The sequence below is a fragment of the Callorhinus ursinus genome, unplaced genomic scaffold (assembly GCF_003265705.2).
Source record: "Callorhinus ursinus isolate GAN/ISIS: 27379988/994484 unplaced genomic scaffold, GSC_fseal_2.0 scaffold8, whole genome shotgun sequence".
NCBI classification, from domain to species: domain Eukaryota; kingdom Metazoa; phylum Chordata; class Mammalia; order Carnivora; family Otariidae; genus Callorhinus; species Callorhinus ursinus.
The window spans coordinates 44,918,106-44,945,037 of record NW_027397070.1 but is presented as its reverse complement, the minus strand read 5'-3'; the positions used below and the strand labels follow the sequence as shown (position 1 = coordinate 44,945,037).

The window sequence follows — 26,932 nt, the reverse complement described above, 5'->3', positions numbered from 1 at the left end:
ATGTGTCTGTGTGCGGGTGGGATGGGGCTGAGAGCTGGGGAGAGCTCTTTGGGACCTGAAAACATTCTGTGTCCCTGGACCTATGTGTTTCTCACGCCTAACATCACCCCTCCAATCTGTCTTGAATAAATATCTTGCAACCTCCTACTTGCCTGGGCGTCTGAAGGACAACACATACAACATTATTTCTCTCCGCTGACTGACAATGGAGTTCAGTGTTCTCTGCTGTTTGCACTTGGCTGCGGAGGCAAACGCAAGGTGTTTCAAGGCGCAGCCATCACAATTCGTGCAACATGAAGACTGGGGCAGAGGCCTGCTGCCAGAGAGGGGCCTCCCATGGACCATTTCCCCAAGAATGGAGCTCTGTCCTTGCGAAGGGGGAGCTGAGCTGGCAGGAGAGAAAGGTGGATAGTAAATATCCACCAGAAGGCCCTGAAGCAGGGCAGATGTTGGGCAAAAGCCAGCTGATTAAAAAAGAGGCCTTTAACTTCACTTTGTGTGTGCGTGTGCGTGTGTGTGTGCGTGTGCGCGCACGTGCGTTTCGATGAAGAGAAGAAAAAGCCTGGGAACAAACTTTTACTTGTGTCTCTTTGGATTAAATGCTTGGATGGTCTGCTTAGATCAATTTAGCAGCTTCCAAACCCAGACCCTTTGGTACCCCTTGTCTAAGGTAGATTTTATCTTCGTTTTAGAGGTTGGGGAAATGTGGCACTGAATTAGGAAGTTAATTTCCCAGGGGAGATCAGTGGTGAGGCCAAGGAGGGAACCCTCAGGGAGAGCCTGTTGGAACTGGCGCCATGTTGCTCCAGGACCCAACACACACATTCACGGTGGTGTTCTCAGACCAATGGGGCCTTTATAACAGATGTTCTTTCTGCTCCTGGAATGTACCTGAGGCCTTGTAAATCCCTTCTGCTTCAGGATACTTGGGGAGCAACACAGCTCTTTGCCACCCTTGCCAAATTCCAAGGGTGATGGGAGGGAAGGCAGCCAGGAATAATAGGGTTCTGGTTCTTTCTCTAGGGTTTTTTTTTTTTTTCCTTTGGCAGCCACTCAGTGACTGGGGATGAATGATCAGGATGGTCACCACCCACCACACGTCATTGGGGGAACAGGAGCCGAAGGGCAGGACCCCTGAGGAGATGGTAGCCTAGGGTGCCTCAAAGCAGAGGGTGTCCCAGCAGACCAACAAGCAAGTCACGGGGACCCTCCGAAGGGTTCCCCCCCCCAAGGGGGCGGTGCAGGCAGAGAAGCTTGAGTCCTGCCTGCTTGGGCAGGGGTGGAGAGGCCTGTTTCGCTGGCCTAGGGTGCTGTCCCCGCCGCACTGCACCGGCAGAACCCCACAGATGGGAGCAGGCTGCGGCCAACTTCCCCAGCTTTTGCAAATCCTGCATCTTAATTAGTTCCCTACTGCTTTTGTACATGGCCCACATTTTAATAGTCTCCAGGCTTCTTCCACCATTTGCTCTCTGATGTTCGGCGTGATTTCTCTTCTCCTCCAGACAGTCCCCCTGACTCCTCCAGCACCCTCCCAGTCCGGGAACAACTTAAGGAACGCCGATGTGCCAAGCATGTAGCCCGAGATTGATGAGCCTGTCAGCTGGCTCCCTCTGCCCCTGGCCCTCCTCCTCTCCCGGGTGCTCCTCGCAGGGATGAGCCTGGCGGGGGGTGGGGGGAGCGGTGGGTGAGGTGGGAGGCGAAGGAAGGGACCGGTGGAGCCCCCAGCCAGGTGTGAGCCAGTGGACACCGTGACCTTCTCCCGGCCTGCAGAGGAGTCTGGCTGTGTCCTTCTGAAGGGGAAGGACACTCCGGCTCCCACCCGCATCTGTCAGTGCTTATCTGGCTCTGTGCGGGGGGCTGCCTGAGCTTGGTACAGCTGGAAGAATGGATGCCTTCAAGTGCATCAGGGGGAAATGACCAGTCATTTATCTCCTTCCTGCAGTGTCAGAGCCCGCAGCCATCCATCCTGGAGGCTTGCAACAGCAGCTTCTTCGGCTCTTGTTGGCCTCCGGAGCAGGAGAGCCGGAGAGAGGTGGGCAGGCCCCTCCAGCCCCCCTGCTTCACGCTGTTACTCTTCATGCTCTCTCTGCCTTCCTGGCAGGCTGGGTGACCGAGGCGGGGCTGTCTCAGCCCTGCTTGCAGCCCACGGGGCTCCGGGAGCTGGGGCCGGCGGAGGACACGGGTGGCAGCTGGGAGTGGGCAGGGCAGCGTGCCCAGTGGGGGCCGAGTGTCCATGGTCACATGTGCCTTCCCACCCGGTGGCACCACAGTTAGAGCATGGGTCATCCGCCGCGCTGCCTGTTCGCTCCTGTCTCTCCCACTGGGAGGTACAGTACACACTTTGAGGGCAGGGACCCACCGGTTTCTTCATCTGGCTCCCCAGCGCCCAGCAACAGGCCTGGCACATCGCAGGTAGACAGTAAAGATTTATGAAAGGGATGGAGGAGAGAAAGGTGCCCAGTGTTTGGTCTCAGCCTCGGAGAACATGGGGTATCTCTCAGCATGCCCATTTCACAGATGAGGGAGACTGAGCTGACCGTGGCAGCTGACCTGGGCTTCCTGTCCGGTGCCCAGCCTGGCCTGTGGGGCCTGTCCCAGGTTTGCCACCTTGCCCCTCTTCGATTTTAGGTCATAGGGGCCTTCGCTGTGCCCTACAGCTGTGCTCTGCAGGAGAAAAGCCATCAAAGGATCCCAAGGCCTGGGTTCAAGTCCAGACCCTTCCACCCACTGACTGTGTGATTTGGGGCAGCTATGTAACAACTCTGGCCTTGGTTCTTCGTCTGTGAAAGGCGGACCCTGGCAGCTGCTTTGCTCACATCATAGGGCTGTTCTGAGAGTCCCGAGGGAGGGTGGATCTGGAGGGCTTCCACGGTGACGCCGTCTCTGCACTGTGCTGCTAGGTGGGCTGCGGAGGTCTCGGCTAACGCCATGTCTGTCCTCTGCCCAGTGACGTGCCCTTTGCTTGAGGAGCGCGTGCTGTCTGGCCTGGAATGGCACCACATTCTGCCTTTGAGTCTTTTAAAAGCCCCAAGTCTGGAACCTTCTATACCGAGGAGAGAAGACCTGGCACCTGGCTGTGGGATCCACCTCTACCAGACCCACAGCTTGCAAAAGTCACCCCTTGTGTCCCAGAACTCTAGCATCCGTTGCCCAGGGCACAGAGGTCAACTTGGAAGGGTTCCTCCCCACTTTTACTGACACCTATCATCCCATGGTGGGCTAGGCCAGGCCTGTCTGACTGGCTCTTTTCTCCTGCCCATGGCCTAGGCTGCTCCACCTTCTTCTGGAAAGCCCTTCCTCTGTGGACTTGCTCTGGTGTCCATACCTCTGCCCCTCAGTGCCGGGCACCCGCCCTCCGCACCCACCCTCTCTCCTGGTTCACTGTGTACAGATGCCCCCTGCTCAGGGGCCAGGGGGCTGCTCCCTGGATGTATCTGGAAACCAGAGTGCAAGTGCCATGAAGACAGGGCTCATGTGGGTCATGCACAGCCCTGTCCTAAGCCCCGGGCTCGTTGGTGGGGCCCCACACATATTCCAGGAACTCCCGACTGCTCTGCGCACTCTGCCTTTCCTCCTTCAGTTATTTTCAGAGTGATCCTCTTAAAACACAGGCAGCGTCATGTCACTCTTTGCTTGAAACTTCCAGTGGCTTCTGATCACACTCACAGTGGCAGCCGACCTCCTCTCAGTGGCCTGCATGGCCCTTCAAGGCCCCTGTAACTCTGGATTCGTCTCCGGCTCTCCCCCCAGGCCCACTGTGCTCTAGGCAGAGGGGCCCCCGGCTTTGGGCCATTGTACTGATGGCTCCTTGGCCTGGAGCGTCCTTTCTTAGATATCAGCGTGCCCTCTTCCCCCTCCTCAGGTTTGTGTTTTCCTGGCCACATTTCAAAGTGTAACCACCCTCCCACTTCCCCCCCCCCCCGATCCCCCAGCGTCCCCTCCTCTGCTCTGCTTCCCCGCCAAAGCATTGATTATCATCTGTTGTGCTCTATGTCTCACTCATTTGTTTTAGGTATTGTCGTCCCCCAGCCCCCCACTAGAATCCAGTTTCTATGAGGGCAGAACTTTTCTTCTCTTGTTCACAACTGTGTCCTCAGCACCTAGAATAGAACCTGGTACATAGTACGTGCTCAGTAATGATTTGTCCAATGAATGAATAGGGCAAGGAAGGCGTTTTCCATGTGGCTCTGCCGTGACTTCCAAATCTGCAGGACGGTGCCTACCCTGGACCTGAAGCAGGGCTGGCCTCTGGCCTTCAAGCTGGGTCGTACCCTTGGTCCCCTCTGTCCTCAGCACAGCTCTGAACTTGGCCTCTTCGCTGCGGCACTCCCTGGGCCCGTGTCCCGGTTGGGGGAAGCCAGGCCACACTCGTTCCGCTGGTTGAGAGGATCCGAGGGTGAGGAGCTTGCTGGGAAGTGCCACCACTTTGGAGGAGGAAGGGAGGGCGCTCACAACTGAGCATCACGCCTCTTGTGCAGACACTCTGTGTCCCTTGTCTCGGCCCCACAGCAACCCTGGGAAGTGGGCTTTGATCCCTTAGTTTTATAGTTTGGGAGATCAAGGCCCAGTGTGTGGTGTTGGGAACTAGGGCGGAGCTTCCACTCCAGAGCAGCTCCTGCACTTTCTGGTTATCTGTACTCCCTTGAACACAAGGGAGGTATCGCCCCTCTGTGTGCCGCCGTCCTTCCCTTCCCACACCATCCTGCTAAGCTGCATCCACCTGGTCTGCCAGCCAGCCCAGTGGTGAGCTTCCTTTGGCCGTGTAGGTGTTTTTCTGGGCCTCAGGGGTGGGGACATGCTTATCTGAGGGCCTCACCCCTGGGTGCTGTGCACGAGGGCCAATCCTTGCATGTTGGCTTGGATGTGAGAGGATAGGCCCACCAGGGAGTGGGGGGCAGGGGCCATATGGGGAAACAATCAGCCGTCCCGTTGTGCGGATATCATGGGATTCTAAAACAGGTGGTAACAAGGGCCTGCAGGGTGCAGCCTGGGTGATGGGTCCTCAACGTGAACCTCATCTATTTTGAGCTTTATGAATCACAAAACAGGGAGTCAAATGCAGCCAAGAAAATGGCACCCCTGAGGAATGAGCAGATGGATTTCTGGGCCTGCCACCATCTCAGGAAATCAGGGCTTTGGTCTGTCCCCCACCCCAATCTCTTCCCCCGTGGGGTGAGAGATAACAATATCCATCCCCCATTCTTTCTCCCCATGAGTCTGAGAGTCTGATGGGGATAAATGAATTAATGATTCTTAAGCCCCTTGCTTCTTGGTGTAAGTTGATGTATAAATCCAAGGAAAGAGGATGAGCTTAACTCCTTACAATAATAAGCACTCAGAAGCAAAAACTGCACATTTGTATTTTTACAGAAAAACTAGAGGCAGGTAAAAAAAAAAAAAATCTGAACACTCCCGATGTAGCAGGAGGATTGTCTGCCATTGTCTGTGGGGTCTCTCCCTCCCTTTTGCACCGTTACTCTGTCTCCAGACCCCTGCGTCACGGAGAGCCCGTGATGGATGGATGGATGGATGTGCCTTGTCGGGGTGTTTCACCACTATTTCCCTTGGGGCAGACTGTCTGTTCGCAGAGCACAGCCTCCCGAAAGATGGTATCTCTTGCAAACTCGACAGCTAACAGACAGCTCCTCTCTTTGTATATTTCCCCAAAGAAGAACTGTCTTAATCTGTTTTCTATATGGCATATTTTATTATAATCCATACATGACTTGCAGGTTCCCAATCCTCCACCCTGAGCCAAAAAATGCATGAGGAGTCAGAGGCTCCGTGAGCCTGTGACATCCAGGCGTTTGCATTTTTAAATGGCCTGGGATTTAATTACTCACTGTGCTCCCACGTTGCACTTTCGGGCTCAGCTCGCCTGCATCCTGTTAATGAGCTCAGTGGCTTCAACAACCCAGTGGAAGCTTTGCTTTCAGTGTGTTGGGTGGCAGGCTTGGGGCACCTGTGTCAAAAGCCTGTGGCTTTGATTTCCATCCGGGAGGATGCTGCCCTGTCCAACAGCCCTAGATAGAAGCGACTGGTCTTCTCTGGCAATTTTTTTTTTTTTTTTTGCTTTAATTCATGCATTTCTTTCTTTCCTTCTTCTTCTTCTTCTTCTTTTAGAAGACTTTCTATGCTTCAATCCTTGTTTGTCTAAGAGGTTTTTTCTTATTTGGAAACCGATTTTCTTCGGTTTGCACAGAAACTGTCTCTAGTGTGATGGATCGTGCTGGAAGTCACCCAAGGAGTATCTCTGTTCCCAATTAGAAGTGGAGGTAGAGCTGCTTACGGGGGCCCAGGGAGGCGGCTGGCTTGGGTGATGGCTGCTGCCACTCTGGAGAGAGTAACGATCCGTGGGTTTATATCCTTGTGTATAAAATCAGGCTAATTTAAAGATGAATTATGTGTGGGTTTTGGACCATTTTCTTTTAATGTTAAATGTCTGATGGCTCTTGTCAGGTGATGTGGTCCCCAAATTTGTGCAAGGGTCAGAATGAGAACACTTATAAAGAATGACTAAATCCTATGTCTAGATGGAATGTATTAGAATAAAACAATCAATGAAATCCCTGAGGGCTCAATAGGGAGCATGCCTAGGACGTATGTTGTGCAAGAGCTTGGACCCGTTACCTTGTTTTTCCCTTCACTCCGGGACCTCCTGTGGTCAGGGGCTGGGGAATGTACCCTCTGCTGGTTTGTTGGGAGGGCACTGGTTAGCCTGTCATTCTGACCTTGCAAGCCTTCCCCAGAGGGCTTTGAAACCAGGGTTTGTCAGTGGTCAGCTAGAACGCTGTCCTGGAAAGGTGCTCAGCCAGGTATGAAGAAGGCAACATGAAGAACCATATCCTTCCGTTTTTGGGGAAACAAAATCATAGTACATGTTACTTTTAAGGGTAGAAACCTGCACTAATATGGTAGCCACTAGCCACATGGGGCTATGGAACACTTGAAATATTGCTAATCTGAATGGAGATGTGCTGTAAGTATAAAAATAAACACCAGATTTTGAAGACTCAATGCAAATCAAAGAATGCAAAATATCAAATTAATTTTTTTATATTCGTTACATGTTGAAATGATAATGTTTTGGACAGAGTGGGTTAGAAAAAAATATATTAAAATTAATTGCACCTGTTGCTCTTTTTAAAATGTGGCTGCTGGAAAGCTTAAAATTTTGTAAGCGACTTGCATGATATTTCTTTTGGACAGTACTACTGTACCATTAAAATTAGGACTATTCTAACTTCGACACTAATAAATTGTAGCATTTATAGGGCACTTGGACCATCCCAGGCTCTTTTCATATATGATCTAATTTTGAATTATAAGTTTTGAAGAGAAAAACCAAAACCCAAACAAAAATTGGTACGCTTCATTTTCCATTCCATTTCCATGCTTCTGTGCTGTTTTTTTGTGGATCTTTCAGAGTATCTTTATGCAACATATCACCTTGTTTCATTTTCGCATCAACACTGTGAAATATTCTGATCATCCTCACTTAACATGTAAGGAAATAGAGACTCAAAGGTCTAAGGAACTAGCCCATAGTCCTTTAACTAATACATGGCCGGGCTAGAGCTTGACTCCAGGGCTATCTGGAAGCAGCACTTCTACGAGCCCATCAGATATTTTGGTCATTAGACAAGGATAATGCCACGGAGTTTCTCCGTGACCCTGGGAAAGGCTCCATATCGTGCTGTGCTACACTTTCCTCCCTGAGGGATTGTACTCTAGATGCTACTGGAAGTCCCTTCTGACTCTTTGCATGTAGAGAGACCATCTCACTGTTCCCAATTTGGTTCTTTTGTCTCTCTCGGGGCTTCTACTGTGCCCATCTGGTAAACGACCAGAGGACCAAAGAGAGTAGACTGAATTATGGGAAAACAGGATGGTGGAATATTTAGCAGGGGAGGAAGAAAGAGGAGGAGGAGGAAGTTCACAGTGGTTTCAAAGTTCCGTGTGGGGTCATTGACCTGTTGCCGAAGGGGTGAACACCACATGGGGATGTTCATATACAGCAGAGCCCAGAACCACGACACAGACCTGCCCTCAGCCTCAGCAGAGAGCTGTCTTTTATCTTGCAATATGAAAATTGTGAAGAGAGTTTAGGGATGCAACGGAAATGCACAAAGGTTTGGAAAAGGACTTTTTAAGGAAGAACCAAAGAGAGAGAGACAAAGCGATGTCTGTACAAGCTAGAGAGTATGTGAATGGGTTGTGGGGGCAGATTGGGGCCAAGGCTGGGCTTTGCCCCCAAACAGCTGTGTGATATTAAACAAGTTCTACACCTCCCTAAGCTGCAGCGTCCTCAACTGTGAAATGGGACAATAACTGTGCTCGCCTCTTGGGTGGTAGTGGGGATTAAGCAACACACAGCAATAACAGCCACTGCATTTTGAACGTTGCGTGTGTGCTGAGCACTCTGCATGTACACAAACGTATCAGTGCCCACTGGGGCTGAGCCTGGGCCTGCAAACTGCTAATAAGGATGCATCGAGTGGGGCCTCATCCTGATCTTAATGGCATCTAAGAAAGATCACCGGGCTCCGTTCTTGTTCTGCTGTGTGGTTTTCTGTGAAGTTACTGAACTTCTCTGAGCCTCAGTCCCTCATTTATAAAATGACATGATTAAAGCAGATGATCTGTAAGGCTATTTTCAGCTCTAAAATGCTGTGCGATTCTGGAAATAGGATTTATTTAGTGTTGGGAGGCTTAACGGGAATACTAAGATATGAACTTCAAATATATGTATATATATATGTATATATATAATTATTGTAAGTTTAAAGGATGGTGACCAGCCTCTTTTGACTGAGGACAGGACATGAGGCAACATACTTTAATTGTTTTATATTAGATGTTTGCAAGCCTTTTTTTGACTTGGGAGAAAGAGTAATACGCCATCAGAGCAGGCTCTGGAGTTGCACGCTCTGAACTCATTAAAGCAGAGAGTGGACTATTTTCCTGACACTCAACTTCAATGTAACTTCATCGCCTAGGCCTTCCCTGACCACCTGATCTAAAGCAAACCCCCCACTGTATTCTCCTTTCACATTGCACTCTGTGTTTTCCTCCGTCGCCCTTATGACAGTTTGTCATTACGTATTAATTTTTTATGCAGTGTTTAATGTCTGTCTCTTTAGATTGTAAACCACCTTAAGGCCAGGACTGTCTTTATCTGGTACACCTCCAGGGTGCCTGGTTGCAGCACAGTGGTTCATTGTAAACATTTGTTGAATGAATAGGAGTGTGGATGAGTTTCAGGGGTGGTTGATTTGGTGGTAGTGTTTCTTAATGGAGGTGGATCCTCTGCTTGCCAAAGACCTTGTCTCTCAAGGGACTTCAGATACAGTTTCTCCTTCCCACCATCTTCTTCTGGGGGCTGGTCACTTGTAGGTGTGGATTTCTTCAGTTTTAATGAGATAGCCTAGTGCCCCTTTCTTGTGGACTGGCCAGCCTGCATCTGGTTCTGAGGAGACAGAGGGGTTGGTAGAGTTCCATTTGAATTGGAATGAAGCCCAGCAGAGCAAGGCTTGATTGTGCTGGTTATTTCCATTTCTGCCCCTGCCCCATCCACTCTTTACCCTGGGGCCCTAATTTGGGCCCCAGGAAGCTGGTTTTGGTGTGCTCTGTCAGTAAGGCCCCCTTGCCCTTCTAATTGAGGTTGGCCAATGGGAGAGCAGAGCAGGAAGACAAGGATGGAAAGAGAGGTTAGGCCATGCGTCTCTTTACCTTGGTTCTCTTTTTCATGAGCTCACTGAGGCTGCAAGCCACAGATCTCTCCAGGCTCTGGCGAACGCTCTCCCTCTGTACCTCTAGGAACAGCAGTGGTAATGGCTCCCCACTGTTAACTCCCCAGGGGTGCTTCAACTTTCCATGTAGTTCCCTTATTCCTGCTCACATTGCTGCAAATAGTCCCTACACTCAACTCTCAATTCCCTCATACACATGGGCCATTCCCTTCCCCTGGCTGTTTTCTAGGGCACCAATCCCTCATATTCTTATTCTTATATTCATCTTTTTTTTTTTATTTTTTTATTACAGTATTTTATTTTTTTTTTTAGATTTTTTATTGTTATGTTAATCACCATATATTACATAATTTGTTTTGGTGTACTGTTCCATGATTCATTGTTTGTTCATAACACCCAGTGCTCCATGCAGAATGTGCCCTCCTCAATACCCATCACCAGGCTAACCCATCCCCCCACCCTCCTCCCCTCCAGAAACCTCAGTTTGTTTTTCAGAGTCCATCATCTCTCCTGGTTCGTCTCCCCCTCTGACTTACTCCCCTTCATTCTTCCTCTCCTGCTATCTTCTTCTTTTTCTTTTTTCTTAAAATATGTTGCGTTATTTGTTTCAGAATCTTGTATTCATCTTACCTGGTAACAGGATAGGGGCCATGTATCTGATTGCCGGAGGGTATGAGGTACAGGATCAGAGGAGAGATCGGAGGAATGTTTCATAGCAAATCAAAATAGGATCACCTGTACCTGAGGTTTCTGCTTTTAATTTAACAAAAACAAAAACAATCTTCCTTTGGGTTGAGAGTTTGGGGGGGGTATCTTGAGAAAGGAGTTTGGCTTCTTTCTCTGGTCTCTTTCAGATGGGGCTGACTCTGGCTGCCACTACTCAGCTGGCCCCATGACCTCAAGCCCCAGGTAGCCGAGCAAACTCTGACATTTCCAGAAAAAGTGCCCTGCTGTGCAGGCGCTGCAGCTCCCAGCCACTGAGCTGGGGTCAGGCATCTGTGCTCCCTCTTCTCTTCCCTTGGCTTTAGTGGTCTTTGTATCCCTTGATGAGAACAGCCTCTCTGGGGTCGAAATAGCTTCCCATAGAGCAACCCGGAGCTGGGCAGCCAGCATGGCGGAGGGCAGGTCATGGAGTTGCCAGATGAAACTTGGGGTAGAGGGAGAGAATACTAAGATTTGAGGTGAACATTGGTGTATTGCTGTAGAGTTTTCAAAGTACTTTCATGTAAAGGGACATGTTTATACCCCACAAAATGGCCCTATGGGGTACTGAGTATTGTTATCCTCGCTCTGTAGATGCACAAGAGGGCTCTGGGATCGCTGAGTGCCTTGCTCACAGTCACTGTCTGGTGCCCTCCTGCTCTGCCTCTGCTGTCTATGAGGCTTTGGGCAGGGTTGGGATCTGTCTCCGGGGCTGGGAACAGGAGATGGAAAAGCCGGACCCAGCTCCGGGGTTCCTGTTCCACCCAGAGGAGAGAGCGCAGGCCGCCTCTAGCCCTACCCAGAGCTCCAGCTCCTGAGTGTCTCTCCTGGTCCTCCTGTTCCCCCTGCTTCTAATGGCCTGACCCTGCTTCTCTGTCCTTACTTTGCAGAAGTGGAGCTGCCCCTGAAGAAGGATGGCTTCACCTCAGAAAGCACCACCTTGGAAGCCTTGCTCCGGGGTGAGGGTGTGGAGAAGAAGGTGGATGCCAGAGAGGAGGAAAGCATGCAGGAGATACAGGTATTTCCGCACCCGCCATGGGGGATGTGTCCCGAGCGTCGTTGCTGTGCTTCCGGGAGTCGGCGCTGTGCTTCCGGGAGGCCCGCACCGGCTCTTCCTCCCAGGCCGTCGCGTGCAAGGCTGCTGGGGGACTAGCACTTACCTTCCTACTGTGACCTGTCCTCCAGAACAAGCCCTCACTGCTCTCTTGGTGTCCCCATGTAGCCATTCAAAAAATATTTTTTCCAGCCTGCTGTGTGCCAGGGGCCGGGCTAGGGCCTGGGGACTCGATGGTGAGCAAAACGGAGTCCTTACCCCCGCGGAACGGGCAGGCCGTAGTTCAGGCTTGAAACCTCGGGGTCGTCTACACCGGCTTGACCCCAGTGAGCCCCTGCCTTTCTCACACCCCGTCCTCAGCTCTAGTTCACAGCACCGCCCTCTCCTCCTTCAAGGCCCCGTCGAGGAGTCACCCTCCAGGCGGGGCTGGTGGCTCCTGTCCCTGCTGGTTTCCTGCCCTCTGTTCCCAGCACTACGGAGGCTCCTCGCTACTCAAGATCATAATGGTGCGCTCTGACCGGTTCTGATATATTCGTCTTGAATCGCTGAGGTCGAATACAATGGTTGGCATGGAGTATTGTAGTAATAGTAATATAAATATTAAACAATAGTATTAAAAATTAAATACAATTCAATTATTAAAATCAAATTACATTGATATTAAATGTATATTTTATTATACTTTATATTTTATGTGATACCTATCATGTATTATATATTTATTAATTGCATAGCTAACATAATGTTTAGTATTTGCATATTCATTTATTGACGTGATAATTAAAGTAATAACAGTTACATTTCTGGTTTGCTTCATGAGTGCCACCGGTCAGTGCATTCCATCGAGTCAGGGACCATGCGGTCATGCTCACCGTTGTCCCCTTGGGGCCTTGCACGTGCCCGGTAGAGCTGAGTCTCAATAAAGATGTAGGATGAAGCCCTGGGTTGGCTGCCTCCTCTGCCATCCCTGTGTGCAGATGAGTGCTCAGGTCTCTCCATATGACAGCATGGCTTATATGGTTGCCTCCGCTCCTCAGAGCTACGGCCCTCGTGAAGGTGCTTAATCGCTGTAACCTCCATGTGCCTAATGCACTTTGGAGTCGTCGGCCACTCCTGCCTTAATGTGGCACCCAGCATCTGGTTCATCAGGAATCCCGTCAGCTGTGCCTACAACCCAGATCCAGAGCTCAGGCTCCTCTTACCATGTCCTCTTGCACTGCCCCGGTCCTGGCCGCTGTCATCTGAACGGATGCACTGCAACTGCTTTCTAAATGATGCCCTTGCTGATGGCTGAGAGGGAGCCCTTTAAACCTAAGTTGGATCCTGTGCCCCAAACCTGGCACAGGCCCCTGTTCCCCCAGAATAAAAGTCAAGGCCCTCTTACCTCTCTGACTCGGTTGCTGGGCCTTTCCCTTGCTCATTCTGCTGCCGGCACACTGACCTCATTTTGCTCCTTCTAGAATACACTCTGTTGCCTCAGGGTTTTGCTCGGCCTGTTTCCTCTGCCTGCAGGGTCCTCACCCCAGACATCAGCTGGGCCCTCACCCTCACCTTCTTCAGTTTGTGTCTCTTCCTCTCTATGAAGCTGACCCTGACCCTGTGTGTACTACTGCATCCTGTGCCCTCCCCGCCCTCCACATTTCCTGATTCCCTTACTCTGCTTTCCTTTGCTTTTTCTTTTTTCCCATAGCTTTGATCACTATCTACCATACTTTGTAATTTGCTGATTATGTTATTGGGTATTTTCTGTTTTCTTCCAGTGGAATGTAAACTCAAGGGTGGGATGCTTTGTTTTGTTCACTAATATATCTGAAGCATGCAAACAGTACCTAGCACGTAGTAGGTGCACAGTAAGCATCTGTTGAAGGGATGTATGAGTGAAGATTCCTGGGGGTCGGCCCGTAGGGCAGTCTGTCCCTTCTCTGACATGTCCCACTTTGCTAGCTGATCTTTCATCCTGAAAGAAAGCTCTGCTTGTGCCAATCCCTTCTTTAAAAAACTTAGCTGAAACGCTTGTATCCTACCAGGTAAATCCAAAATGATGAATGTGATCTTCTTGGGCCTCCTCACCCTTCTCCTAACCTAGTTTTCGGACTTATTTTCTCCCACTTTTGTGCCCCTCCCTCCCCCGCCGTTCTTCAGTCTTCTCTCCTATGTGCCTGTGATCATGCTGTGTCCTTTACCTGGGGAATCTTTTCTTCTACTCTATGTGCACAAATTCCACCCATCAGTCAGGCCCAGCCCCAGTGCCACCTTCCCCAGGAAGCCTTTCTTGATGGTCCCACAGCCAGAGGGATTCTTCTTGTCACTGGCATTTAGGGTGCCTCGTCCTTTCTTCTTTGTTTTTTTCCTTATTCATGTTCCCTCCCACCTTTCCGCCAGTTTTTGGACTTTGCAGGTCTTTGAAGTTAAGGTGTGTCCCATCTGTATTGTGTAGTTAGTGTAATTTCACTGAATCAGTGGGTGGGACAGAACCATTGCCCCGAAGCTCTGACACTCTAGTGACAGCTTACTCTTTCAAGCTGGTGGTGGGTTCAAGTTCCTCTCAGGCAGTGTTGGGCCAATACATAAGCCATCACTATGAAATCATCACCATCACCATCGTCCCCGACATAAACAGAACGTCTACTACGTTCAGAGCATGGGTCTACCATCTTCCGTGCTAGAAGCTGAAACCAGGACCATAAGCCAAATGAGTTTACGTGTCCTTATTGGCTTTGGTTATTAAAATAAAGTATACATGTAGTAAATGGATTATATTTGTTCATTTTATCGTTCATTCATTCAACCAAGGTTTACTGAGTGTCTCCTCTGAGCAGGCACTGTGCTAGGTTCTGGGGAGACAGAGAAACCGAGAGAGAGCAGTCCCATCTGTTCATATTTGTATTCTAGTATGACATACAGACAGAAAACAAGTACACAAAGGAAATAATTGCATTTCAGGATAAATGACCATGAAAAGAACAGAGTATGAAGATTAAGGAAAGAGGAGGGACAGATTCTAGGTAGTGTCCTAAGGGAAATAAAGGGATTTAACCTCAGTCCTAAGAGATGAGAAAAAGCAAGTGAAGTGAGGATGTGGGGAGGAGCTTTCTGAGCAGAGGAACAGTGTGCTTGAAGGCCTTGAGATAGGTCTGAGCTTGTAGTTTTGAAAGAACAGACAGAAGGTGCAGAACTCATACAACTCAAAAACAAAAAACCAAACAAGTCAATTACAAAATGGGCAGAGGACCTGAACAGACATTTTTCCAAAGAAGACACACAGATGGCCAACAGGCACATGAAAAGATGCTCAACATCACTCATCATCAAGGAGATGCAAATCAAACCACAGTGAGATCACCCCACACCTGTCAGGATGGCTATTATCAAAAGACAAAAAAAAAAAAAAATAACAAGTGTTGGTGAGCATGTGGAGGGAAGGAAACCCTCGTGCACTGGTGGTGGGAATGTAAATTGGTGCAGCAACTATGGAAAATGTATGGAGGTTCCTCAAAAAATTAAAAATAAAACCATCCTATGACCTACAAATCCACTTCCAGGTATCTATCTGAAGAAAATGAAAACACTAGTTCAAAAAGATATATGCACCCTTATGTTCACTGCAGCATTATTTATAATACCTAGGACATGGAAACAATCTAAATGTCCATTGATGGATGGATGGATAAAGAAAATGTGGTACATATATGCAATGGAATACTACTTAGCCATTAAGAAGAATGAAGTCTTCCCATTTGCGACAGCATGGATGGCCCTTGAGGACATTATGTTAAGTGAGATAAATCAAAGAAAGACAGAAACCGTATGATTTCACTTACATATAGAATCTAAAAAACAAAACCAAACCCAGAATTATAGATATAGAGAACAGATTGGTGGTTGCCAAAGAGGTGGAGGGTTGGGAGGGTATGAAGTGGGTGAAGGCGATTAAGAAGTACAAACTTCTGGTTATAAAATAAGTCATGGGGATGTAATGCACGGCCTGTGGAATGTAGTCAATAACATTATATTAATTTTGTAGGGTGACAGATGGTACTCAGACTCACTGGTGACCATTTTGCGGTGCCTACAAATGTCAAATCACTGTGTTCTTCACCTGGAACTCATGTAATATTGCATGTCAGTTATACCTCAATAAATAAAAAGAAAAAGAAAAAAAGGGAAAAAAGAAAGACAGAAGGCTGGTGTGGTTAGAGCAGAGTGCTAGGGAGAGATGGGCCTAGGGTGGAGCGGGAGGGTTGGGCCACATCCGACCACTCCGGCCTCTCAGCACATGGAAGAGGCACTTGATTTCATGGAAATGAAGAAGGAAGCCATTTTAACAAGGGCAGTGAATTCATGTTTCCTCAAGATCCCTCTGTCTGCTGCCTGCAAAAGAGACTGGACGCAGGGCCGACGGAAGAAGGAGGGAAATCAGTTAGGAGGTTTTTGCAGCGTTCCAGGCTAGAGATAATGGAGTCTTTTAAAGGCATTCCTTCTTCTTTTTTAAACACAACCACAAACAATTGTTATCGTCACTGTAAAGACTGTTTAGAGTAACAGGGAGAAAAGTTATTTTAAAATGTGTTTGTTTTCCAGATAATGTCCTTGGACAGGGAATGCAAGTATGTTAGTGGGGGATCAGCTGCATCTTAGTTGGACCCCCCCCCCCTTGGCTCCTCTACACAGGGCGCCCCGTCTGCTTCCTGAGCCCTGAAGGAGCGCTTTGTTTGTTAGGGACTCTTGGCTCCTCCCTGGTTATGTAGAGAGGCTTCTGGGTATCAGGGCCACGTTGTCGCAGGAAACGCAAACACACTGGGGTGGGTGCTGTCACATTGGAGGCCAAGGGGCACAGACTAGGGGTTCTCAAGACGCAGGGAGACCAATGGGAAATGGAGGGAGAAGGCCCTTTACTTCCGAACCTTGAGGCCATGCGGTGGGCACTGCTGGAGACTAGCTCAGTCACCTTCACCAGGTTTTCCCTTCCCACCCAGGGTCCGTATTGCAGGTCACAAATACCTACATGATAAAAAATGAGAGTGGAGTCAGGTTGTATGACAGGCCAGAGGCCATGACCTTTAAATTCGAGGCCCTTGGAACTCACCATGATTAAATGACTTCAAGACCCAGAAGTGGGCGAGACAGCTGTTTGAACGGCAACAACAGTCCTAACAACAACACCTCATATTTATACAGCATCTTTTCACTGAAGTCCGCAGAGTGTTCGACTTGTCATCATCTTGCCTGACTTTCACTTGTGTTCCCACCTATGGTTCAGGAAGCCAAGGTGCAGAGAGCCTAGGAGGCTTGATGGGGAGCTGGGCCAACGTTTCCTGGCTATGGGCCAGAGGGCGTGTCTAGCAGACAGCACTACTTCTCTGTTAGATGGCTGTGGTCAGCCCAGAACCCCCCGTGTGCTGTCAGCTGATGGCTTCCCAAGTAAGCCGAGTAGAGAGGAGCCGGAGGAGAATTTGTGAGACTTGTTTTGAGTTCCGTGTGAGGATTTGTAATCCGCAGTGTCCTGACTCCTGTGATTGGGAGAGAACTCTGACAAGAAGGCAGTGGGAGAAGGTCCCTGGAAACTCACTCTTGGGCTTCCTGCTTGGAGGACAGGCCAGAGGCATTGTCTGGGAGGCCATTTGAACAGTGATGATGATACCACATGTTGGTACAGCGTGTGCTGCTTCTAAGCCTTTTCATAGCTTGTGTCATTGTCACACCATCACAAGCATGGGTGGATGCTAATGCGGGCTGTTATCCAGTATAATATGGTGCCTGCCCTCCTTTCTAGCCTCTTCTTATGCCAATCTCTCCCTGAGTCACTGAACTCTAGTCACCCTCGCCTCTTTCTGCAATGTGGACAAGCCATGTTCCTTTCCCTGCCTGAGGGAGCTTGCTCATGCTGTTCCCTCTGCCTAGAACACTTTTCCTCCCTCCCTGCCCTTGGTCTCCATTCCCAAGGCTAGTCTTCGCTCATCCTTTACATGTCAACTCACTTGGGTTATTTCGTCAGGTAAGCCTTTCCTGACCCTCAGATTAGGTAAAATTCCCTCTAATTGCCTCTCGTAGCAGCTTGCACTTGCCTGTCACTGTGTTTATGGCCGTTGTAACTATATGGTTGTGGATGTTATTTGAATCTGTCCTCCCTTCATTATACTGTAGCGTCCTTTTAGGGCAAGGACTGTAGTCATTCTGGGGCTTGTCTAGCACGGTGCCTGCCATATAGTCAGCACTAAACAAATGTTTGTTGATTGAATGAATAAATGAATTCCTATTTCATAATTGGGGAAACTGAGGCATGAAGAGATGATGACTCACCCAGGGTTGCACAGTGAGTCCATAAAGGGCTCCTGACGTGGAGTCTGGTGAATTCCATGCCCCTTCTCCTTATCCCACTTTCAGTCTGGGGAGCTGGGTCCTCTGCCACAGTCTTTCATTTTGCCCTTAAACCTAGAGGTACACACCTTACCTGCCCTCCCCTCCCTGCAAAGGGAGCAAAGTGTTCAGGTCCCTACAGGAAGGGTCTACTATCTTCTTCTACTTCTATCTTCAGACACACAGCTGAGAAACGACCGGGAAACTGAGCTGATGAACCTGACTTGGCTTTGGCCATGGATTCACTGTATGACCTTGGGCAATTACAACTGTTTTTAGCCTCAGTTTATTCACCTATAAAATGGAAACTGGATTCTCTGCTGCTGTGTGAATCACAGATCTGTTGGAAAGAGATAATTAAATTCTTGATCTTTAAGCTTCATTACAAGTAATGTGCTGTAATGAAAATCCATTTTTCTTAAAAAAAAAAAAAAACAATGGATGATTAAGAACCAACGCATTAATGTCAAATTCTGGTCAGATGAACAGGAAGTTACTTGTTTTCATTAAACAGGGCAGGGTTCCAGAATGGCAGAGAAAGGAAGAACGTATTTTCATATTTAGGAACAAAAGGAAAATTACATTAAAAATGTGGGTTTTGAAAAACATCTTGGGTCCACATAGAAAAGCGCCCCTACCAGAGTATTCTCTTATTAGGAAATGTTTTTTTTGGGTAAAAAGAGTTGAAAAAAGCCAGTGTTCTGGGAGGATCAGGCTGGACGGGCCCCAGGGGTTTGAGAGGCTTGTTACCGCCAAGAGCTCGGACTCTGGGCAGCCTTTCGGAGGCTCTGCTTCCCCAGCAATGGTCTTCACTTTGTTAGAACACAACAACAAAACAGACCTCCCGCCCCTCCCTCAAATTGCCCTCTGACGGTTTCCTCCTTTGCATTTTATTTCTCAACCCCTCTGTTTATTTTCTTGTCATTTCAGAGGGTTTTGGAAAATGATGAAAATGTAGAAGAAGGAAACGAAGAAGAAGATTTAGAAGAAGATATCCCCAAGCGCAAGAACAGGACCCGAGGACGGGTAAGCCGGGGATGCCATGAGGGGGGCGCAGGGTAAAAGGGGGCTGAGGCTGCGAGAACAGTTGGGCCCCAGACCCCAAGTCCCACCGCATACCCTCTCATACCCATGGCCTCTCTTGAAGAGTTCTCAGAGAGGAAGAACCCCAGAAGAGCTCTGGTCCCAGGTGATAGCCTGTAAGAGTTTAGAGCTGGCCGGAGGGAGAAGAAGAGGGGACAATGAGGGTCCTGGGAGGGCTGGGGTGGGGGTCCGGAGAGGGTGGGGGAGGGGGAGAATGTGATTGTTGTACCCATTACTTGGTCCCGAAAGAAGGCTGCATTTTCCTGTCCCCGGGGCTGCCCCAGAAAGACCTGCTGTAGGGTGTGCTTCACTAGGCAGAGAGTAGGATCACTCTGGGAGAGTGCACGGGCCACAGCTAATGGTTTCCAAGTGGGCAGGGCATGGGCTTTTGGTGTGGGCCCCGGATGTGGCAAGAGGAGGCCAGAAGCCTGGGGTGTGGCCAAGGGGAAATCCATGGTGGAAGTTATACAACTTATGGGAGCGGTACTTGAGGGGAGGGACCCAAGCCTGAGCAGTGCTCTGAGGCATGCGGGTTGCTCCTCCAGAGTCCTCATATCCAAGCCCAAGGGGCTTTTGGTGGTCACCCTCAGGGGTCTGCAAGGGCGTCTGACAATAATAATGAGGTGGAGAGGGACCTCCAGGGGTACGTTCGTGTGGCGTCTAGAGAATTAGGATTGGGCCTTCTGGCTCCTCCAGGCTCTAGGCAGGACCTTTACCCCTCTTCTCCACGGCTGCCTTGCAGGTTTGGGTCCAGGGCTAATTGTGGCCCGCCTCTCTATTCCTGTGCTGCTTGTACTTAAGTATCCATCAGAAGCACCAGGAGAGCTTGTCGAAATGCAGATTCTCAGGACCCACTCCCAGAAGTTTTGATTTAGGAGGTCTAGGGTAGGGTCCAGAAAGCTGTATCATAAGCAAATAACCAGGTGACTGGTGTGAGTGGTCCAGTGCTGCCCGCACTGAGCTCGGATGCTCTGACTTGTTGGCAGGGGCTGGCATTTCTCAGGCTGGGCAGGGCAGCCCTCTGACACTGCATGCCTCTTGTAGTGGCCAGCCAGCTTCAGCGATGAGCTGGTGGTATTTGCTCTTTACTCCCACTTTTTGTTGGTTTGTATATTCAGTTCTTGGGAGAATATCTGAAAGGAAGTCCTAGACATTATATCATTTAACCTGCACATACCTCAATGTATCTCTAACAAGTAACATTATTATACCCAATAAAAACAACAGCTCTTCTAATATCTACACTCCAGTCCCTGATGATTTCCCTGGATTTTCTCAAAAATGCCTTTTTACAGGGCTTGTTTGAAACTTTAGCCTCATTTATTCTAGGACATACCGCTTCTCTGCTCTGCCCCACCATGCACACACATATTTTTTTCTCCATGCTATTTATTTGTTGAAGAACTTGGGTGGTTTGTCTTGCAGAATTCCCCACATTCTAAATTTGGTGGATAGGTGGTATTTAATGTATTCTCTTTATCTTCTGGAAACTCGTGGTTTGACTAGAGACTTGATTAGACTCAGGCTATTTGTTCATGTGTGTAAATAATTTTGGGGGGAGGCAAGGACCTTTCCTGTGCCTCTTACTGCATCACATCAGGAGGTACATGTTGTCCAGCTGTTCTGGTCTCGGGGTGGGGTGGGGGGAATGGATCAGTGGATTCAGGTGTTGTCAGCCTGATCTCTCCTTAAAAGGTTCCCCATCAAGTTTTCATCCAGCTGTTTCAGCAGCCGTCGATAATGCCTAGACTCATGACTTCACTGGGGGCCACAAAATAACGAACATCTAATTCCATCATTGGAGGAGGTTTTAGAACTTCTGGGCCTTTTGTGAACTCAAGAGCAGTGTGCCTCCAGGCCTGCTTCCATCCTGTCCCTCAGCCCAAACCTAAGTCACTCAGCTAGATTTTGGAGAATGGTCCTCTTTACATCCACTCCACTCCCAACCTAAATCTAGATGATTGAACTCGGCAATGCCTGGATGTGAGCTAGGTGTCTCCTCTGTAAGAACACAGCAGTGGGTCTCACTGTGTACTTACTGGATACCAGGCCACGTGCTGGGGCTCTTTACAACAAGAGCTACACGTCGAGGGTGACGACTACGTACTTTGTCCTGCACTCTTGATTTCTGTCCTGCACTCTTGATTTCAGGGCAGAAATTATTGTCAGACGCCCTTGCAGACCCCTGAGGGTGACCACCAAAAGCCCCTTGGGCTTGGATATGAGGACTCTGGAGGAGTCCTTTGGCAGCCACTAGCCACATGCGGTGACCAAACACTTAAAATTTTGCCAGGTCAAATTACAATGTGCTGTAGGGTGCCTGGGTGGCTCAGATGGTTAAGCGTCTGCCTTCGGCTCAGGTCGTGATCCCGGGGTCCTGGGATCGAGTCCTGCATCGGGCTCCCTGCTCCTTGGGAGCCTGCTTCTCCCTCTGCTTCTCTCTCTCTCTCTCTCTCTCATGAATAAATAAATAAAAAATCTTAAAAAAAAATTACAATGTGCTGTAAAGGTAAAATACACACCAGATTTCAAAGACTTAGTATGAAAAGAATGCAAAGCATCTCATTAATATTTTTATATTGATTATGTACTGAAATGATAATAGTTTGAATACATTGGGTTGAATAAACTATATTATTAACATTCATTGTACCTGTTTCTCTTTTTACTCTTTTTGAAAAATGTAGTTACTAGAAAATTTAAAATGATGTGTGTGGCTCGCGTTATGTTTCTGTTGGCCAGCACTTCTTGTTTCATTCCCATACACTGGTATTATTACTCCCAGAGAGATTATGTAACTTGCTCAAGGTCATCTAACCTAGTAAAGAAGTCAGGATTCGAACGCAGGTCTGTGCTTTTGTCACGGAGTCGTGCCTGGCCCAGTGCCTATCATGGGCTAAAGACCAGCTTGTTGAATGATTGACTGAGTGTTGGGAAAGAAAGAAAAGCTATATTTCAACTTTGCGGGAGTTGAAAGAAGGCCTGAACACAGTGAGGGAGCTGGATGGAGCTTAGACTAGCTCAGGGCCTACCTGATGCTGGCCAAGGGCCAGCTGAATGGCTCTATGTTGGGTAGTGACACTGTGGACATGTCACCCATGGTAGGAGCCGTGGGATGATCTAGAAGGGCGTGCGTGGGCCTGCCTGTGCTGGAATACAAGCATGAAGCTGCTTTACCCACAGCCTCAATTAAGCTACCCTTTTAAGTGGTATGTTCAGGCTGCTTCTGGTTCCTGGAGAGCATTTCTTTTGTCAGGACTGACAGGCAGCACCTCAATGTGTGGTCCCTGGACCTCAGCCTCGCGATCACCCGGGAGCTTGTCAGACACGCAGGGCCCTGGACTCTACCCTAGACGGACCAAATTAGAGTCTGCACTTTGACAAGACCCCCAGGTGCTTTGTGCACTCATTGAGGAAGCCAGGGGTAAGGTAGTGATTCCAAGAACAGCCTCTGCCCTGTTTGAACCATGAATTCAAATCCCAGCTCCACTATTTACTAGACTTTGTGGGAATTATGTAACTGCATCATCTTGATCAAATTACAGCAATATTCTGGGCCTCAGTTTTTCATCATGAAAATGGGAGGAATAATACCCAGCCAATTCTGAGTGTTTAGTAAAGGCTAGACATTGTTCAGAGGTTGCAAAGGGAACAGCTCTTGGAGTTTTGACAATGGCCATACCCTGAGGGGTGAGGGCAATTCAGACCCAACAATTAATAATTGTGTCTGTGCTAGCTTTAGCCCAAGGAATCCAAGCTCTTTAAAATTCATGAAATTCCTGGAAGTCATCCATGTGAGCATTATCAATCAGTCAATCAATCAATCAGGAACTATTTATTGATGCACTGTGGTGCAGCCCAGTGCTTCTCAAAGTGTACTGTGCATGTGAAGCACATGGTGATCTTGTTAAAGTGCAGATTCTAATGCAGTGGGTCTGGGGGTTGGGGGGGGACTGAGAGTTTGTCTGGTTAACAAGCTCCCAGGTGATTCCAGCACTGCTGGTCTGAGGGCCACATTCTAAATAGCAAGGATGGGGAGCTATGGCGCTCAGGGGGTTTCTTTACTTAAAAATTACTGAGAGAGCCCCCCCCAAAAGCTATTGTTCTGGTGGATTATAACTAGTGACACGTACCATATTAGAAATTAAAGCAGAAAAAAATGTTAATCTTCAGAATACACCAGCACACAGAGTGATGACATCATCATGTCAGGTAGCCTCTGGAAAACTCCACCGTGCACTTGTGAGAGAATGAAAGTGTAAAGTTTCGAGTAACATTCTAGTACTATTTAGTACTGTGATGCAGACCCCCTGAAAGGGTCTCAAGGATCCCTGGGGATCCCTGGGCCATTACTTGAGTGTTCTCAAGTATAACTTGTATAACTCTGTGTAACTCTTATACAGGAACTAGCTCTCTGAGCCTGTCCGAGTCAAGGGTCTTTTAATTGCAAGAAACTCAACACTTAAGCAAAAATGGGGAGTATTTGAAAAGCTGCTGGGTCAGTGCCCCAAATCGGTACAATCTTTGAAGTTTCAACCCTCAGGAAGGGCAAGAAAACGGCAGGCAGGGACTTAGGACTGGGATAGAATAAGGAACCTCGGCGGCTCGTGGCCTCTACTTCTTCCTTCTTTATTTTTCTATCAGAAGACTGTTTTGCCTGCTTCTCTGTGCCCCTGGCTCCATAGTTCCTGTATTGATGGGTTCCCAGCTTAAGTGCCGATACGCACTGGAGTCACTGCCCCAAGTCCAAGTGCTTTGGAGGTAGAATCTGATTGGCCCAGCCTAGGTCATGTGACCACTTTTGAGCCAGCCAATCAACTGTGGCCAGTGGGGCCAGGCTACGGGGTATAATCAAGGCTGTCTTGGCTTCCCAGTGTCTGAATAGGAGGTGGGGTGGGGTGGGGTGAGGTGGCGAGGAGTGGAGTGGGGTGGACAATTCTCAGAGAGGGAGGACTGGTTTCTTTTGGACAGTCAGCTTCAAAGTTTTACAGAATAGAGTCTGGAAACCTAGGTCCTGCTTCTTCTACTGACTCTGTGACTGTGGGTAAGTCAGAAACCTCCTTAGAGGCCGTCTCATCAAGGGCCAAATGGGAATACTATTACTTTCTGTAACTCACGGTGTATGGTAGGAATGAGCTGAACGAATACATGTGAGAGAGCTTGGGATGCTATGTGCCCAACATAGATCTAAGTGTTGGGCGTTCATAATAAAAGTATGAAATGCCATCTTTGCTCTTAAGAACCTTGGGGATTAAATTGAGGAGAAAATGCGAATGGCCATGATACAATTAGAAAACAGCAGGCTTCTGCCTGTGCACTAACCGAATGCAATAAAAGTTCAGAGGAGAGAGAAGAGATCAGCTTGGGCAAGAAGGGGAAGTAATTTATCGAGCACTTCCTGTGGATGTGGCGATGTCCCCTGTGGTTTCACACACTCTGCGAACGCTCTCAGCAACTCTGCACTAAAGGTGTTGCTGTGCCCATTTTACAGTTGAGAAAATGAAAACTTAGAGAAGTAACTTGTCTACAGACACGTGGCTGGTGTTCAAACCCATGCCTGTCTGAATTTAAAGCTGTGCTCTTTTTACTCCTCAATATGGCAAGAGGAAAGCTCTTGGAGGAGTGGGATTTTGGTGGGGGGTTAAAGCATGCACCAGTGTGGGTGGCAGAGGAAAGGCTGGTCCCTGACAGGGATCATAGCATGAGCATGAGGGGAACCTGATGGTACTGGCACTAGGTTGCTGTTGGATGTGTCAGTGGGTTTTAGATGGCAATAAATGAATGAGTGAACGACCATGGGCTCTGTCCTTCACTCCCTTGGTCTAATTGATCTGGGAGTCATGCAGAGTGGATTGGGAAGGGCAGTGCAGAGGTAGAACCCCAGCTGGTGGGTTCTTCGAGCAGCTCAGGGTCAATGGATTAAAATGTGGAACAGAAGGAAAATGCAAAGCCTCAGATGGGCTTTGAAGGAAGAAACAACAGCGCTTGGCTGTAAGGAATGAAGGAGAAGAACCAAAGATGACGGACTCGCTGACCGATGGACCAATTATTTCAGCCAAGGTTTACTAAGTGTGTCTTAAGTGGCAGGCCCCGTACCAGGTTCTGAATATAGTGTGGCTCAAGTAGACGTTTTCCACTCCTTGTTGGGGAGATTCAAGATCAACAAGTACACCAACCACATGTATAATGTAATGTCAGACCATGCTAAGTGCTGGGACCAAACACAAAGCCGGGCAGGGGAACGAGAACGATGGAGAGGGTATGAGTGGATCTAGGTTGGTCAGGGAGGGCTTCTCTGAGGAGGTGACCTCTGAGCAAACTAGCGGGATTCTGAGTGTCCAAGTTTGAGCGATTCTGGGAGACTAGAGGAGTGCCACTGCCGCAGGAAGAGTCCCTTGCCCGTGCCCATTTTGCAATTGAGGAAACCAAGGTGCAGGGAGAGTGTGGAAGTGACGGGGCTGGTCAGCCCTGCAGAGTGCAATCCAACCCCGGCTCTCAGCAGGGCCCTCCCCCTCCCGCTGGCGGCTCCCCCAGGAGTGTGTGCTTCCAGGGCTTCTCCTCTTATCCCAGGCGGTATTTTTAGTCTCTCAGAGCCCCTTCCCCGCGTCTGCTGTTGGCTCGTCATTCTGCTTGACTTGCTTTCACCTGCTGCAGGCGGCTCTGACACGGCTGCGGGCTGCACACATCAAGCTGTCCCTGGCTTCACCACGGGGGCGTGAGGAGGGGGGAGGGCAGCTGAGGGTGACCACCCTCCCCGTCCGTCGTCGTCGTCGTCTTCGTGGGCAGGCGGGGAGGCCTGTCAGTGCCCGCGGGGGGACCGCAGCGTCTCACGGCTCCCCCTTCGGGTCAACTCGGAGTAACGAGGCCGGGGGCGGGGCCGGGGGCGGGGCTGCTGGCTGTGGCGGGCTCGGCTGGGGGTGGGGAGGCAGAGAGGCGAAGCGGTGGGAGGGAGGGAGGGAGGTGGAATTTTGTAAATTGTTTTGGAGAGAGACAAGCTGAGGAGGTGGTGTAGGTGGTAGCTTGGCAGGTGGTGTTGATTGTGAAGAGTGCGTGTTTGGTGAGAGCGTGTGAACATCGCGGGCCTGGGGTACAGGCCTTTCCGCTGTGAAATCCCGAGTGAGTGTGTGTGCGTGCCTGTGCGTGCGTGTGTGTGAGCATCACAGGTCTTTTGGCCCTGAGGTCCCCAGGGCCACTTGTCCAGGCCCAGCCCCTGGGACTGCCCCATTCCCCCTGCACCCGAGGCCGCCGCCATGTTTTAGTTCTCACCTCTGTCACTCCTTCTCTGTCCCCAAAGACCTCAGCAGGCCCTTTCCCTGGTTGGGAGTTTACTGCTACTCATTACCAGAGAATGACCTGGAGGAGGCCAGGGTGCTACACACGTGACCACGTGGGACTTAACAAAGGTTTAAAAATAAACCTTGCCACGTTCTTGTAGCCACTGTCCCAGGCCTGCAGAGCTGCCAGCACCTTCTCTGGCTGTTCTCCTCTATCCTCAGACGTGGAACTGCTCCCACCCCCACCCCAGGTTATGCTGGCTCTTTCTGGAGATGCACGCAGGGTGGTGGGATCAGGAGTCAGGCCCCCGGAGACTGTGAGGTGTCAAGGCCTTTGTCACTGGCGGGAGGCCTCAGCTGAAGCTCACCCCCAGGAGGAGCAGGGGAGAGGGGTGAGGGTGCTCCCTGCTGTGCCTGGGCTCATGCCCTAGACCGGATGCCAGGCCTGGCTGGCCCTTGAGAGACTTGAAGGGGACAGTGTGAGCCTGGGGCGAGAGCTCGGGGTGACGGTTGCTGTCACACTCCCTGCTGCAATCTGCCATCATCCGGTCAGCTGAGGGGAGCAGGGTGAGCTTCTCCATGTGGGGTCAGTGAAGCTAGGTGGCTAAGCAGCTGGAGGAGGAGGTCCCTGTGATAACCACAGAGTACAGGGATTGGGTAGATGTAGACTTTGCAGTCAGACTGTTGTGAGTTCACGTCCTGGCTCCGCA

At 49.5% G+C, this 26,932-nt stretch overlaps 1 protein-coding gene across 2 annotated transcripts in view; it reads left to right on the top strand.

Annotated features, from left to right (window-relative positions):
- Positions 1-26,932, top strand: part of DPF3 (double PHD fingers 3) — a 245,239-nt gene that overhangs the window by 124,559 nt on the left and 93,748 nt on the right. For both annotated transcript variants that reach the window (XR_012379067.1, XM_073895521.1), the window contains exons 4-5: positions 11,345-11,472; positions 18,796-18,891. Coding sequence is in view for 1 of the 2 variants with exons in the window: in XM_073895521.1 (XP_073751622.1) it covers positions 11,345-11,472; positions 18,796-18,891 (224 nt within the window). In the remaining variant the exon portion in view is untranslated. The remainder of the gene's footprint in view (positions 1-11,344; positions 11,473-18,795; positions 18,892-26,932) is intronic.